This window comes from Vulpes lagopus, chromosome 23, assembly GCF_018345385.1.
Source record: "Vulpes lagopus strain Blue_001 chromosome 23, ASM1834538v1, whole genome shotgun sequence".
Taxonomy (NCBI): domain Eukaryota; kingdom Metazoa; phylum Chordata; class Mammalia; order Carnivora; family Canidae; genus Vulpes; species Vulpes lagopus.
This window is the reverse complement of record NC_054846.1, coordinates 23639854-23657287: the sequence shown is the minus strand read 5'-3', so window position 1 is coordinate 23657287 and position 17434 is coordinate 23639854. Positions and strand designations below refer to the sequence as shown.

At 41.3% G+C, this 17434-nt stretch overlaps 1 protein-coding gene across 2 annotated transcripts in view; it reads left to right on the top strand.

Moving 5' to 3' along the window:
* Positions 1–97: 97 nt before the first annotated feature.
* The window catches only part of CHPT1 (choline phosphotransferase 1), a 29251-nt gene continuing 11914 nt past the window's right edge, over positions 98–17434 (top strand). For both annotated transcript variants that reach the window (XR_005985219.1, XM_041738361.1), the window contains exons 1-3: positions 98–426; positions 11439–11586; positions 11896–12037. Coding sequence is in view for 1 of the 2 variants with exons in the window: in XM_041738361.1 (XP_041594295.1) it covers positions 154–426; positions 11439–11586; positions 11896–12037 (563 nt within the window). In the remaining variant the exon portion in view is untranslated. The remainder of the gene's footprint in view (positions 427–11438; positions 11587–11895; positions 12038–17434) is intronic.

The window sequence follows — 17434 nt, the reverse complement described above, 5'->3', positions numbered from 1 at the left end:
GGGCGGGGGCCCCGGGGCCTGGGGCAGCCGAGCTCCGCCGGGTGCCACCCCGAGGCGCGGGCCGCGAGCCGCGAGCCCCTCCCTCCACCTGTCCCCGCCCCGGCGCCCGGCTCGGCCGGCGGGCGGCGGCGGCGGCGGGGCGGGCGGGCGGCCATGGCGGCGGGCGCAGGGGCCAGGCCGGGGCTGCGCTGGCCGAGGGCGCTGGCGGAGCCGCTGAGCGCGGCGCAGCTGCGGCGGCTGGAGGAGCACCGCTACTGCGCGGCCGGCGTGTCGCTGCTCGAGCCGCCGCTGCAGGTCTACTGGACCTGGCTGCTGCGGTGGGTCCCGCTCTGGGTGGCCCCCAACTCCATCACCCTGCTGGGCCTGGCCGTCAACCTGTTCACCACGCTGGCGCTCATCTCCTATTGCCCCACGGCCACCGAGGAGGTAGGGCCCGCCGCCCGCCCCGGGGGACGAGGGACCCCCCAACTGCTGTCCGGGAGCCCCGCGTCCCCGCCTCGGCCCCGCCCCAGTGCGCCGCCGTCCCGGGAGCCGAGGGACCGCCGCGCGGCTGGCCCTCGGGGCGGGAGGTGGGGGACGCGGCCGCTGCCCCGCGCGGGGTCCGCCCCGAGCCTCCCCGGCGACGGCCGGGTCGTCAAGGTCGCCGCGGCCGCCCCGGGTCCACTCCAGCCGCGCCCCGGCCACCGCGAGCCGGGGGCCTGCCTGCCCCGCCCCGCGGTCGGCGCCGGGCTGGGCCCCCGGAGCCGTCGGTTGCTTTGCACGCTGCGGCCTGAACGCCGCGTCCCCGCCCGGCCGGCCCGCCCGAGGGACCCTGTGCACACTTTGATGACTCCGTAGGTTCCTGGGGCTTGTGCTGGTGGCCCCGATGGAAGACACGGTACTTCTGAGTAGCGACTCCTCTGTGCTTCCTTGACAGGACCATTAAGAGGGTGTTAGAGGACACGATCCTTATCGCCACGACCCCGTGCGTGTGTGGCCTGTGTCCCAAACAAGAGTGAAGAGCGGGGCTCCGGGCAGCTGTTCCCCGGAAGCCCCGCTCCCCAGGGCCCCGCACCGCAGGGCCCCGCTCCCCAGGGGGCCCACTCCCGCCCCTGGCTGTACTGTGGTGCACTCAGGACGGTAACACCGCCTTGCACATGCTGCCACACTTTGTCTTTGCTCTCCAAATAGCGAAGTCCCCATTATGATCATATGTGAGCATAGGTTCTGTGGGAGAACTGATTCAAATCGAGGCTGGATTGCAGGAATGTAATGGAACTATTTTATGCCTTCCATACCGCGTGTCCATTTAACAAACGACGTAATGGAGCCTGCATTTTTTAAACACCTGTTGCCCGCTGGTGGTTATGTGTATTACCATATGAGTTCTTCTTGGCAGACGTTTCCACTGTTGTTCATTTTCATGTTGTTTGCACAAAGTAAATTCCTTTAGTTTTTGGTTTTTGAAACTTGTTTGCAGAATTTCCTAGAGACCTAGGGGTCGTGGGCTAGAATGGAAGGAGCGCTGGGTTTGGGTTCTCATCTGGCCACACTATTGGAGAGACCGGCTGGTCAGTTGTCCCATGTGTGAAATAGAAAGTCATACCTGCCAAACCAATTTCACAAGGACACAGTGAGGATTAAATACTGTATTAGCTGAAGATAAATGTAGGAAGTGGCGATTTGCCCAACAAATTAAAAATATTACTCAACACTTTAAAAATACCACTGTTATTAAAAATGGCCTAAAAACCTATAGTTAAATTTAGTTTTTATTGGGCCTAAATTTGGCTAACAGCATTTGGATGTTTCTGATTCTTGCCAGTTAAACTGTGAACTTGTCAATATTGCTAATTTCAGATCCATTTGTTGAGCACTTACAAAAAGCAGGGCAAAAAAAGGGGGGAGGGCACACAAACAAGTTCAAGAGATCCTGTTTAGGAGTATCAAGAGGGGCCTGATGGAAGAGGTAATTTATGATTAATTTTTAGGCTCAGCCTCATTCCAAAAACAAACAAACAAACAAACAAACAAACAAACAAAAAACAATGCTGCGGGGAGGGAAATCTCAGACATGTAAAAAAAGAAAAAAAAAGGAAAAGTGAAAAAATCAGAATGGCCCTAGAAAGGAGGAATGAGAGTTAAAGTAATAAGATGAAACTGAGAAGAGTTTCTGAAACATTAGATCCTCCTGCACATGCTTTTAAGTAGCTGAAGTAGTGAGGGGACGAGCCATCACAGGATTCATGTTGCCTGTTTGATAAAATCCTAGCAATAACAGGAAAGAAGCATTGGCAGCCTGAGCTACTTTGCTTTCAGGTCATAAAGCTGGTAAATGACAGGACCCGACAGGATTCAGATCCAAGTCAATCTGACCCCAAGGCCTATAAATACTTACACAATTTATATTTTTATGGTTATGTTTATAACCATATATAACATAACAAATATATTTATTAAATTTATACATATATTTAAATATATATATATATTTTTTTAAACAACACATCACCTTCTTGTATGGAGTTCCTGCCTTTCTCTATGTGATACGCAGGAAAAATTCCTTGTGTCTTATATAAGATTTATCAGGTATGTAAAGTGCTTTCACATCCATTGCTGCCTTTGTGTTTTATATCCACCTAAGGAATTTGGCCAGTTTTTTTCCTTCCTAGAATGGCCTTTCTACCATTTTCGTATTTCTTCTATCCATCCATCCTGAAGTAATAGTAGTATACACATTTTTATTAAGAGGAAATTGAGGCCCCCAAGGGTTAAGTGACATTAATCTGACTTGGAACGTGTTTTCAGATTCTTAAGCTTAAGAATTATTAGTGCTTTTTCAAACTTGATAAAACCCAGAAAGGGTTAGGAAAAATACATAAGGTTTTTGGATTTAGTTGCTTAGGCTTATGTACCCGTACAGGATGTAATCCTACCTGTAGAGGGTTATGTATATGCATTGTTGACTATATATGTCTATTAATAATAACACTTGATCTGTTTTTTTAACTACTATGTTCATTTCTAGGACAGAAATGGGGATGAAGGGAAGTATATAGGAAAAAAAAATAAGTGATTTATATGGAGTACTACAATCGGTGTTCCTTCTTTTTTCCCCCCTACAATGGTGTTCTGAATTGCATGTCGTGCTACTGCTTCTGTTAAAGAACTTCTACTGCAGCCAAATTCAACTACTTGCTCTAGCAAGGATTTCTCTTTTTGTCCCTCTCTTTTCTCCTTTTGTTTCCTTCCTCCTGTCCTGCTTCCATCTCTCCGTGCCCAGTTCTAACATGACTTCTTTATAAAATTTTTCTTCCTTCTCCAGAGTCAATCCTCTAAACTCCAATAAAAATAACAACATCAACTAACATTTACTGGATATTAACTATGTACCAGTCGTTATTTTAAGGTTCTTTAGCCTATTGCCTCATTTAAAGTCATCTCAACAACTTTATGAAGTGGTACTATTATTCTCCCCATTTGATAGATTAGGAAAGTGAAAGGGAAATTACCCTCTTCCAGGATACATAGCTTTTTTTGTTTTTGTTTTTAAATATTTTATTTATTCATGAGACACAGAGAGAAAGGCAGAGGCAGGCAGAGGGAGAAGCAGTCTCTCTGCAGGGAGCCCAATGTGGGACTTGATTCCGGATCCTGAGATCACGCCCTGAGCCTGAGGCAGGTGCTCCACCGCTGAGCCCCCTGGCGCCCCTGGGGTACAGAGCTTTATTATTTTTTTTCACTTACAGTTTATACATTTTATTTTTTATTTTTTAATAATAAATTTATTTTTTATTGGTGTTCAATTTGCCATCATACAGAATAAGACCCAGTGCTCATCCCGTCAAGTGCCCCCCTCAGTGCCCGTCACCCATCCACCCCCACCCCCCGCCCTCCTCCCCTTCCACCACCAGAGTTAGGAGTCTTCCATGTTCTGTCTCCCTTTCTGATATTTCCTACCCATTTCTTCTCCCTTCCCTTCTATTCCCTTTCACTATTATTTATATTCCCCAAATGAATGAGACCATATAATGTTTGTCCTCCGATTGACTTATTTCACTCAGCATAATACCCTCCAGGTCCATCCGCGTTGAAGCAAATGGTGGGTATTTGTCATTTCTAATGGCTGAGTAATATTCCATTGTATACATAAACCACATCTTCTTTATCCATTCATCTTTCAATGGACACCGAGGCTCCTTCCACTCATACAGCAATTGGGCAGTGTGGCAGGATACAAAATCAATGCCCAGAAGTCAGTGGCATTTCTATACACTGAGACTGAAGAAAGAGAAATAAAGGAGTCAATCCCATTTACAACTGCACCCAAAAACATAAGATACCTAGGAATAAACCTAACTAAAGAGGTAAAGGATCTATACCCTAAAAACTATAGAACACTTCTGAAAGAAATTGAGGAAGACACAAAGAGATGGAAAAATATTCCATGCTCATGGATTGGCAGAATTAATATTGTGAAAATGTCAATGTTACCCAGGGCAATTTACACATTTAATGCAATCCCTATCAAAATACCATGGACTTTCTTCAGAGAGTTAGAACAAATTATTTTAAGATTTGTGTGGAATCAGAAAAGACCCCGAATAGCCAGGGGAATTTTAAAAAAGAAAACCATAGCTGGGGGCATCACAATGCCAGGTTTCAGATTGCACTACAAAGCTGGGGTACAGAGCTTTAAAGGAGACCAGAGTCCAAGCCAGACCGTGGCGCTTCAGCCACAGGGCTTTCTCTGTAGGTCTCCCTGGAACTTTAGAACTGGGCCTAACTTTTCCATTTTATTTTGGTTCTGTGTGTCTTACTGAGCAGGACAACCTACAAGCTTTTAAGTTCAGATAGAGATTGCCCGTGTGTACGTTGTGTACCATGCAGTGCCTTGCATAATACAGAGGCCAAGTAAATAAATATTCACTAATTATTGCCTTCATGCATGAAATGTCATCCTAGGAGATGATGTTTTCCCACTCTTACCCAGTTTAAGCTGGTCTTGGATTAAATACTTATTTGTTGTCTGGCCTGGGAATTTTAACAAGAATAAGCAAGATTTAGGGCTCCTAGAGCAAAAGGGAACTGAAGCCAGCAGCCACTCGGACCTCAGGACTTAAGGAGGTACATGCTGGCCCGCAACCTTGAGGGTCAGTGCAGCCTCCACCTCTGAGGCCTGCATGGACTCCCGGGCTTCACCCTAGTCCCAGCCTTGCTCGGGGCTTGCCCGTTTGATTCCCATAGTTTCCCTGTGCTCCATTATATGAGCTGTTCCTCCTGAGACTTTTGACCTGGGTCTGAAGACTCTGACCCCTTGGGTTTTGCAACGTTAACAGAGCAGGTGTTAAAGCACCCAGTGCAGTTGGTGCTGATGATCCATCCGTCTCAGGGGATTCTCTTCGAGCCCCCCTCCTTCTGGTTCCCCTGAGCAAAATGGGGGACTGGCACTTTCACGAGAGCTCAAATACTAAAGAAGGTTTTAAGAGAGAGGAGAAAAAAGGACTGTTTCCCAAAATATAAAATGAAAGAAAGCTACCTTTCAAAGAACAGATTTCTAAAATCATGAGAGCCTAAGTTGCAGGTGGAGCCACATTGGTGTATGCTGCCTGCTTTCCTTCCTGTCTTGGAACCTGCTTCATTTCCTCAAAATGGGTTTGCCCTGCTCAAGTGCTGGCCCTGAGCAGAGTTGAGGCTCTGTCCAGTGCAAACCAGTAAGGCCCTGGGGCCCTTCCCCACTGGTGCAAGCACGGCCTTCTCCCCCCCCCCCCCGCCCCCCGTGGTTCTGGGGGCCTGGGGAGGGGAGGCAGGGGGAACTCCCTCTGTGACCAGGGAAGTCGCCTGATCAGCCACAGGCGCTCAGCAGCCTCACAGTCATGTCAGGGGCACCACAGTGTCAGGTTAGGTGTCTAAAAGAAAAGCCACGGATTTTCTTTGAAAAATCCTCTTGTTAATACCACACCAGCATTACATTTCTTCACATAGGCATGATTTGTCTTCTAATTTTCTTTCTTCCAACTTCTTATAAATGCGCTTTCTGTTTTTAGGTAGAGAGAAGTCAGTTGCTGTTAGCAGCTGACCCCTTTGTTCCTGGTTATATAATAACTTTTGCCTCTGTGTCAATTCACACACCAAGGCCATTTAAAGCAAAGACTTCATTTTTTTTTAAGTTTAAAAATTTATATAAATAGGATCTATCTATCTATCTATCTATCTATCTTTCATTGGTGAAGTTATTACTTAAATTGTGATATAGCCACATAATTGAATACCATGTCCTCATTTAAAAGATTGATGCAGGTCTTAATGGTTGGACTGAAAAGATTCCCATGACAATATAGTTAAATTCTGATCCTAAAAGATACAGTAAATACTATGAAAATTATATAATTTAAAACTTTAAATGTCAGGAACCTGATCTTACCTGGAGAAGCTCTACTTTTTGAAATAGGTTCCTTCTGTAGTAGTATTTTGATAAATTGCTTATGACTTTATAATGCATAATCGAAGCCTGACTTTTCCAAGCTTATGTTTAAAATTTTTGAAAAGACGTTCACATGAAAAGATGAAATGAGTTGGGGTGGATTTTGTAGATCCTCCTTCAATCTGGAGTCTCTTCTGTAATTATACCTGTTTTGAGAAGACTCTGGGAAGGAAGGGTCCTGCAGTTCTTGGCCAGTGGATCTCCAACCTGGTTTTGGAGACCTGGTTTTGTAGAGATAACAAGTTAGGAAAAAAGATGACAACTTGCAGGCTATGTAATAGCTTCCAGGTAGGGGCGGAGATGATGACATCATGGAAAAAAAAGGTAGGCTGGGCCCCTCTGGCCTTGGGAAGACTGGAAAGGGGTGAACCGGATACAGGCAATCAGAGTGCCTTCCTGGGTTTAAAACGTGTGGTCACAGCCATCTTCTCAGGCTCAGTGCACTTGAAATTGGATTGTGTGAGCAGGAGAGCGCTTCTCAGCAGGGTCTGTGCCATCTGTGGCGTGATGGGTCCCTTACCTAGGGCAGGACAGGAGACCCAGGTCTGACTCGTGGGCCCAGTCAGGCCACTCATCTCAATAGGATATCTTCACACCCCCCCCTTAGGTTTTCCTTTCTACTTTAATAACAAGCACATGATAACTGCCCTGCCCCTGTGGGTTGCTGCATCAAGCGACATAAAGCTGAAGAATGCCCTTTGTTGTCCTGTTGAAGTAATTGCTCATGGATCCTCTGGTCCTGAAGCAGGGATCTGATCCCTGATTTGTGGGATCACACACAAAAAGTAAATCTTGCATTTTCCAGGCCTCAACCTTCGTATTGGCTGAGACCTCCTTTCTCTTTTCTTTGTTCAAATTCCCCTGCACTCTTCACCTATTTAAGTTCTAAATCTTAACTCCTCTAGTGTCCTGATGAAGTCATTTTAAGTTAGTGAACTAGTAAGTCTTCCTTTCCTTTTTCCAAATGAGAGGTAGAGTCTACCCCCAAATGTGGTGTCCTGGAGTGACTGAAATTATTTCAGTATGGATTTTTTAAAAAGATTTTATTTATTTATTTGAGAGGGGGGGGGAGAGAGAGATTGATTGATTGATTGATTGATTGATTGATGGAAGCACCAGCAGGGGAGAGGGGCAGAGGCAGAGGGAGAAGCAGACCCTGGACCAGACTCAGGACCCGGGATCATGCCCTGAGCCAAAGGCAGACGCTTAGCCAGCTGCCCACCCAGGCACTGTCAGTAGGTTTTCCATTAATGCCTTGACCTTTCAACTTAGCTGTAGCCAGCCTCCCAGATTAGAGATCAGAATTAAGCTTTTAACGTGGACCTTGGCTCCAATGTCTTAGTATACGAAGGTTCTGTGCCTAGAAGGGAGAAATGGGCTACCTGCCAGGTAGAGGGTGTACTTTTAGAGTCTATCATGTAGGGGGAAGGTACCTGATGGAAAATAGGTAAGAAAAGCGACTTTTTATGGCATTCTAGAAATTTAAAGAACTTCAACTTCCAATTTTGCATAGGTTTGATATGTAACTTTGCTATCCTTTTTATCAAAATTAAAACAATATAATTTTTCATAGTAGGAAAAAATGCGTAAGAATTTGCTAGTTTGAAAAGAATCACCAGAATTGTTCTCTGCAAAACACTTTGGGATTCTTTCAAAAAAGATTCTAGGTGGTTTGTTTTATTTTGCTTTTTCTACTTTTATACTGTCACAATGATTTATCAGTTCTGATTTTTAGCTCCCTCTTGTTTCATAGTTTACAGATAAGCCTTTATGCTAATTAGAATTGAATGTGACATTTAATTTTTTCATTTTAATTCCAACATAGTTAATATCCAGTCTTACATTAGTCTCGGGAGTATAATACAGTGATTCAGCCATTCCCTACCTTACTCAGTGCTCATCACAACAAGTGCGCCCCTTCGTCCCCCTTTACCCACCCCCGCAACCCTGGCCTTCTGGGAACCCTCTGTTTGTTCTCCATACTGAAGTGTCTGCTTTTGGGATTGTCTCCTTCCCCCGCCCCTTATTCATTTATTTTGTTTCTTAAATCTTACATATGAGTGAAATATAACAGTATTTGTCTTTCTCTGACTATCTCACTTAGCATTATATTGTCTAGCTCCATCCATGTTTTGTCCAACAATGGTAAGATTTCATTTCTTATAGCTGAGTAATATTCCCGTGTATGTAGGCCGCATCTTCTTTACTCGTTCCTCAACACCTGGGCTGCTGCCATAATTCGGCTATTGTAAGTAATGCTGCAGTAAACATCGGGGTGCATGTGTACTTTCAAGCTAGTGTTTTCACATTCTTTGGATAAGCGCCAAGTAGTATGATTACTGGGTCATAGGATAGCTCTATTTTTAATTTTCTGAGGAACCTGCAGACTGTCTCCCACAGTGGCCACACAGTTTGCATGCCCACCAACAGTGCATGAGGGTTCCTTCTCCCCACATCCTCACCAATACTTATTGTTTCTTTGACTGTGATATTTTAATATGCATATTCACAACTCAGATTGCTTCTAGTCTTAATTATATTTATACTGCTTGTCTTTTAACTGGAAGAGACTCAATAAGTCCTTTTAAGCAATTAGTGTAATCATTAATATTGGGCACATAATATTAGCAAATGATGAAACTTTGATTAAAGTCAGTTGAAAGTAAACTTCTGTTTGCTTAGAAATATTGAGGAACAGGGTAACAGGTTGACTAGATATTTGTAGAATTCCCACATATTTGGTGTTTTAAAAATATATATGCCACTAAAAGTATACAAAACAATTTAGTGAGAATAGCTGACTTTTACTGAGCACTTACTGTTTGCCAGGCTCTATATAAAGAGCTAAGAATTGCTTCATCGGATACAAGAACTATTATTCATATCTTCCATGTGAGTAACCACAGTTTAAAGAGGTTAAGTGACTTGACCAAGGTCACTTGGCTATTACATGACAGAGCCAAGGACTCACACACAGAGCTAACTTCAAAACCCTTCTTAATAATTTTGCTGTACTTCCTCTCTAAGACATAGAAATCTGACAACACTATTATCTATGCTTCTGTTTTCCTCTGGCTTCTTTTTTTTTTTAAGATTTTATTTATTTATTCATGAGAGAGAGAGAGAGAGAGGCAGAGACACAGGCAGAGGGAGAAGCAGGCTCCATGCAGGGAGCCTGATGTGGGACTTGATCCCGGGTCTCCAGGATCACGCCTGGGTCGAAGGCGGTGCTAAACCGCTGAGCCACCTGGGCTGCCCGTTCTTCTGGTTTCTTTTCTTTTCTTTTTTTTTTTCGTTCTTCTGGTTTCTGATTATGATTTATTCTGTTTTGTGTTTGTTGAGCTTCTTAGATATGTGAGTTTATAAATTTCACCAAATTTGGGAATCTTTCAGCCATTATTTCTTATATTTTTCATGTCCAACCCTCCCTTCTCTCCCCCAAGACTCCTATAAAAATGTTAGATTGCTTCTGTTGTCCTGCCAATCACTGATACCAAGGTCAGTTATTGGTGGTCTTTTTTCTTCCTGTGCATTCATTTTGGATAGTTTCCATCAGGAGTCTACAAGTTCACTGATCTTTTCTCCTGCATTGTCCAGTCTCATCTAGTATATTTTACATTTCAAATATTGTTTTCTCATATCTATGGATTTCACTTGAATCTTTTATGTTTTCCTTCGCCTTCTTGAGCATGTGAAGCATAGTTATAATAACTTTTAATGTCCTCATATAATTCCATCTAATTCCATTTTCTCTGTCATTCCTGGATCCAATCGTATTGATTGATTTTACTTCTAATTGTAGATCATATTCTCCTACATCTTTGCATGACTGGTAATTTTTTATTAGATGCCAAACATTGTGAACTTTCTATCTTTGGGTACTAGATTTTTTTTTGTCCCTTTAAGACATGGTACTTTGTGTTGGCTGTAATTGAGTTGCATAGGATCATTTGGGTTCTTTTGAGGATGGACTTTATGTCTGTTAGGACTATTCCAGGAGGCTGTGAGTCTTGGGGCTAATTTCTCCCCACTGCTAAGGCGATACATTCCTGAGAACTCTACCCAGTATCCTAGGTATTACAAAGTCTTTCTGCTGTGTATACTAGGAGCATGAAAAATTCCCAGCTTTCAGTGGTCTTCAAGAATTATGTGGCCTTCTGCCATTCGGTGTTTCCTTCCCTGGCCCTGGTATAGTTTTCTCTCATTCAGGCACAGGTCACTTCTCAGCTAGACTCAAAGGTACCCTTCTGTAGATCTTGTATCCCTCTTTTCTCTGTGCTGTGCTCCACAAATTCTAGCTGCTTTGACCTTCTTGAATTCTGCTACATTTCTTCTCAACATAGCAAGATCTTTGGGCTCTGTTCAGGTTCTCCATTCTTATACAGTGATGGGAAAATTGCCTGTAGGTACTAAGCCAGAATCATCTAGGGCTTACCTCCTTTGTTTTCTTCTGTCAGGGATCATAGTGCTGCACTGCCTGCAATGTCTGAAAGCTTGTTTCATTTATTTTATTGCTTTTCTGGCTATATAAGGTGGGGAAATAGTCCAGTCCCCTCATATTCTATCATGAATGGAAGCAGAGATCTCCCAAATCACAATTTGTCTTTAAGATCTTTTTTCATAGAAAATCATATTGAATAATTTCAAATCTAGGGCCACATGTAAATAATATATTGAAAGAGCTGTGGATTAGGAACTAAAAATTAGGGTCCTAATCCTTGCTTATTTAACTTTGTGCTTCTCACCATATGAACTTCTTTGTCCCTCTACTCACATGACTTAGAACGGTTCATTTGATTTCTCAGTTTAGTTCTCATCTGTAAAAGGAGGGTTGTGAATGTTTCTTGTAACACCCTGAGATAATATAAGGTGAGAACACAAGAAAAATGTGTCAATTAGCATGGACTGAACTATTTTCAAACAGAAGCTAGCTTGTTGTCACTTAACAGTATTTCTTATTTATGTTTATTTTTAGGCACCATACTGGACATACCTTTTATGTGCACTGGGACTCTTTATCTACCAGTCACTGGATGCTATTGATGGGAAACAAGCCAGAAGAACAAATTCTTGTTCTCCTTTGGGAGAACTTTTTGACCATGGTTGTGACTCTCTTTCCACAGGTAAATTAGTGAAGGTTTTTTTCTTTATTTCTTTTTTCTTCCTTTTTTTTTTTTTTTTTTTGTTGGGGGACGATGGCTCAAAAACTAAAATGAACTGAGCTGTTTGGTCAATTCTTTGGGCAGGTTTACACTTCGGAGAAAATTTGCAGTGTATTTTGAAAGTATGTTCAAAAATTAATTTTGTTTAGTGTACCTTATTGTAATGTCAAGATTACGTACTTTAAAACTCTGTATTTAAAAACAGTACATGACCATTATTTCATTAATCATTTTTAATTCTTAATGGTTCTTAAACCTTGTTTCTTTCAGTATTTATGGCAGTTGGAGCTTCAATTGCTGTGCGCTTAGGAACTCATCCTGACTGGTTGTTTTTCTGCTCTTTTATTGGGATGTTCATGTTTTACTGTGCTCATTGGCAGACTTATGTTTCAGGCGTGTTGAGGTTTGGAAAGTAAGTATGTTTTTCAAGCTGTACATTTTAGAATATAATCCAGTTTATCTTCACAGTCTGTTATATTTTATTTATCCATAAGGAGACAAAGCTTCAATCAGGAATTTAAATTATCTTTTAAATGTACTGGAGCATCCATAAATGCTACACTTTAAGTCTTGTAGATATTCTGCATGTTATAAATGGCTACATGTTTGATAATTTTTTTCTCCCTTTCTTCACTTTAGTAGCTTACTAACCCAAGCTTACATTATATAAGAGAAAGAGAAAAATAAAGGACCTGAATAATATAGAAAAAGAATGTGCAGTACTTAAGTAAATAGCATTTGACTTACATAATAAAATAATGAAATATAGAATCTAAAGGTCCTTATTGATCAAGTCTTCATGTGCCCAAAAAGGTGCACCCCTTACATCAGTCACCAACAACAGATAGTTGTGAGACTCTTTAGATGTGGTAGGCAATTGGGGAGATCCTGTAAAAGCACCTTGAAAATGTCAGAGCTAAATGTTAGATGATATATATGCCCCCGATGCCTCTTTCTTAGACATCAGGAAATAGTGCATGAAGCAGGAGCTCAGTTCACTTTTCCTGTTTCCCATTAGCTGCCTCTCTGCCCAATCCTTCAAGAACTATCTGCCATTGGTTCATTCTCAGCTCTACCTTCCCATGTCTTCTGGTTCTTTTTTGGCCTGTCTTTATTGCTGCATAGGAGAAACAGCTCTGGAAAACAACACCACCACCACAAACCTCTGGTGATGATAAAAAAAGAGAAGCTCAAATCTGTGGATCATATAACAGAGGGAAGGCTTAGGGAACTCATCAGATTGATTATAAATTATGGAATAATTGCAGCTACCATCTAGTGCACTTGCATGTTTCAGGCACTGTACTAAGGGCTTTATATGTATTTCTCATCTATTCCTCACATTAACCGCTGTACAAATGAGGCAGAGGTTCTTTACCTTTCTTATACTACTAAGTATGGAGCCAAGATTAAAACTCAAGTTTGACTCCAAACCCCATACTCTTAGTGACTGCTCTTCAGTTAATCACATTGGATTAAGCAATGTGTTAAAGTCTGTAAAAGGATACAAAATGCATTTTTAAAATCCCTGTTTAAGGAGCTATAATGCACTGTATTAAAGGGATGAGGTAATACTTCTGTGACACTGCTAATACACTCCATCACCAAGGGGAAAATGCCTTTCTCTAGGTTTCCATAAGCACTGAAGAAATCCTAAGTAAGGAAAAGGTAACTATAGGCTGAATTAGTTTAAGAAAGCTTTTATGGAATATGTGAGTCTTTAGAATTCTTTATCTGCTGATCAAGAGCCCAAGGATCAAAAAGCCTGGAGAAAAAATTCCAGGCAATTACGTGACGTTACGTGACGTATCTATTTTAAAAAATTAAGATATGCTAAAATAGAGGGACACCTGGGTGGCTCACCTGAGTGTCTGCCTTTGGCTCAGGTCGTGATCCTGGGGTCCCGGGATCGAGTCCCACATTGGGCTCCCCGCATGGAGCCTGCTTCTCCTTCTGCCTATGTCTCTGCCTCTCTCTGTGTCTCTCATGAATAAATAAATACTTTTTTTAAAAAAAAAAGATATGCTAGGGGATCCCTGGGTGGCGCAGCGGTTTAGCGCCTGCCTTTGGCCCAGGGCGCGATCCTGGAGACCTGGGATCGAATCCCACATCGGGCTCCCGGTGCATGGAGCCTGCTTCTCCCTCTGCCTGTGTCTCTGCTTCTCTCTCTCTCACTGTGTGCCTATCATAAATAAGTTAAAAAAAAATAAAAAAATAAAAAAATAAAAAAAAAGATATGCTAAAATAGAAAAATAGCTTTACAAAATCTAATGCATTTTTATTTGCTGAACTTGCTGTGGTAAACTAGAATAATATAATAATGAGTGTTCTGGTTAATTGTTGTTACTATTTAATAACTATATTTTATCATTTTGGCTTCTAACTTCATTAAAAATCTTTCTGAAATGAATTAGTTCACTCTGGCCTAGTTGTAAATTTCACACTCATTTGCTGTTGATTGCAAGTCTAATGTGTGCCTAGGACTGGAGCAGAGATGAGTTACTTGTGGGTGGTCCTTGCCAGACAAATTGGAGTAAAAGCCCCTAAGCAGAAGGATGAAGAAAGAAAGTACTCAGAACATTAGGGAAATGACTATTGTGGTTGAGTCCCTAGCATGTAGGGGACAGGAGGGGATCCTACAGTACTGGGGGTAGACAGCCATTTAAAATACTAACATTATGGGGCACCTGGGTGGCTCAGTCAGTTGGAAAATTTCCACTTTGGAAGCTTCCGATTTTGGCTCTGGTCTTGATGTCAGGTTGGTGAGATTGAGCCCACATCTGCTCCATGCTGGGTGTGGAGCCTGCGAGATTCTCTCACTCTCTCTGCTTCTCCCCCCCCAAATTAAGTAATTAATTAAATTAATACCAACTCTAGGGGGCAGAGATCCTAAGTAGTATATTTTTTACTTTGTCAAGGTAAAAATATCATAAAGCACTTTTTTTTAAGATTTTTTTTTTTTAATTCATGAGAGACACAGAGAGAGAGAGAGAGAGAGAGAGGCAGAGGGAGAAGCAGGCTCCATGCAGGGAGCCCAATGCGGGACTCAATCCCAGGACTCCAGGATCGTGCCTTGGGCGGAAGGCAGGCACTAAAATGCTGAGCCACCTAGGGATCCCCTCATAGAGCATTGAGTAGAATCAATGATGGCTTAGCTTAGCATCACAAGAAGGACCCATATATAGGCTCTCAAGCACACCTTCGGAAATGCTTATGAACCATATCAGTATCAATTGTCTGTTGGCCAGAGTGAGTTCCTGAAAATTTGTCATTTTCCAAGAGGCTAAATTAAAAAAAAAATTAATTCCAGTGTAGTTGACATATGTGTTATATTAGCACAGGTACAACATAGTGACTCAATGATTTTGTACATTAGTCCATGCTCATCGTGGTAAGTGTCCTCTCAATCCTCCTCACCTATTTCATGCATTCCCCCACCCTCTGATAACCATCATTCTGTTTTTTGATTTGTCTCTTTTTTACTTTGCTTGTTTCATTTCTTAAATTCCACATGGGAGTGAAATTGTATGGTATTTGTCTTTCTCTGACCTCTTTTACTTCGCGTTTTACCCTCTAGCTCAATCCATGTTTCTGCAAATGGCAAGATTTTGTCCTTATTACGGCTAGTATTCCGACACATGTATATATGTGTATCTCCTATATTTATCCATCTATTGAGAAGCTTAGTTTTTATAGTATTTATATTGTTGTAATACAGAAGAGAAATGTAAATACTATTCTATTTTACTTGTGGATATTTTCATTGTTGTATGTTTTATCTTTTGAAAATATGTGGATTTCGGTGCAAATAAGAATTTGGTACCTTGAATTAGATCATTTAAACTATAAAACATTACTAAGTATTTTTAACTATAATTTTCAACTGTTTAAAGTTTTTTTTTTTTTTTTTTTTTTTTTTTTTTTTAGTAAATTGGGGGCACCTGGGTGGCTCAGTCGGTTAAGTGTCTACTTTTGTCTCAGTTCATGATCCCAGGGTCCTGGAATCCAACCTGAATCAGGCTCGCTGCTCTGCAGGGAGTCTGCTTCTCCCTCTCCCTCTGCCTGCCACTCCCCTCCCCCTGCTTGTACTCTCTCTCTCTAAGAAATCTTTAAAAAACAGATCAAAAAACAAAAACAAAAAACAAGTTTTTTTTTAAATAAATCAGTGACACATCAATTAGTATTTCCCTTAGCACAATATAAGATTACAGTTAAAATCTGTCTGTATATTAATGTTTGCCATGTGAGATAAGACATGACTTATTTATAGTGTTTGCTTTCCTGTAGCAAGTTTTAAGCAATTCTATAGAGTAATGCTCAAAACTGAATTTTAAAACCTGAACCAAGTCCAGTGTTTACTTGTATTATGTGCTATTTTGTTATTTACATGTGAACATACAGACTTATTAACTTTCTTTTATTTGAAAGTATGAGAATTTCCATATGGTATTAGGTTCATTTCTCAAAAAATTACAGTAAAGGACTAGTTTCTACTCATACCCTCAATCCATGGTGGACTAATAACATGCAGTTTAAAAATAAAAATCAAAAAATTACTTGCAAAATACAGTCCTCAGTATTTCATTTAATTCAACAAATACAAAATTACTCTGTCAAATTACCATAAAAGTTTTTAAATGCTTACTCTCAATTTCTATACCAATCTCATTGTAACACTGTTGTGGATTGTCCTCCATGATTACAGTTGGAGATTAAGGATAACTTGCACAGGGATCCCTGGGTGGCGCAGCGGTTTGGCGCCTGCCTTTGGCCCAGGGCGCGATCCTGGAGACCCGGGATCGAATCCCACATCAGGCTCCCGGTGCATGGAGCCTGCTTCTCCCTCCGCCTGTGTCTCTGCCTCTCTCTCTCTCTCTGTGACTATCATAAATAAATAAAAATTAAAAAAAAAAATAATATTAAGGATAACTTGCACAATATCCCCAGTATCCATCTGTCTTGGAGTTTTAAAGTCTTTTTTGGATCCGAACTTTAAAAACTTAGATCCATTATTGAGTTCTCTAAGTTTGTAAATTGTTATATAGAACATTCTTTTATTCTAATAATTCTAATTCTGATTCTTTTAATCTAATATATTTTTCAAGCTTCAACTCTTTCTTCATAGTTCAGATGTTTGAATATTTGGTGAGTGATTCTACCCTTTTTATCATATTCTTTCAGCTTTCTTTTTTCTAGACTTAATAATTGTTATTTATTTAGTTATCCTTAAAAAGCAGAGAGGGAGAATGAAGCTTTGAGTTTAATTTAAAATCTGTAGTATGAATGATGTATATGTGAAACCAAGGTTCTTCCTTTTTCTCTACAAAGTACTACATGTTATATTAATATGTTTACCTTTTTCAACTAACTTACAGCCTAGAAGCCTTGGTTTGCCTGCCACTGATCTTACAAATACTAGTTATCATTTTTTCTATTTTCCCTTTTATTTGTAGGTTAATGTTCAGTTCACCTTCTCAGCTGCCCCCAAAGTAACTTAGTCTAGAAGTCTTTTCTTCCCTGCCTGTTTTTTTTTTTTTGTCATATAATTACTACATATCTTATATTTGCAGAGCAGAGAGTATTCCTCTATCATCTAAAGACTCCAGGGCATCCAAGCAGAGATGTCAAGTGGATAGACAGACATAAAAATCTGGAGCTCAGAAAAAAAGATGTGGATTTGGAGATAGGGATTTTGAGGTCCTTAGCCTACAGATGGTAGTCTAAGCATAGACACAATGGTTCAGGAAATCCAAAAGGAGAAAAGATGGAATTCTGGAACTAGTAGCACTTAAGACATGGAAGCAGCAGC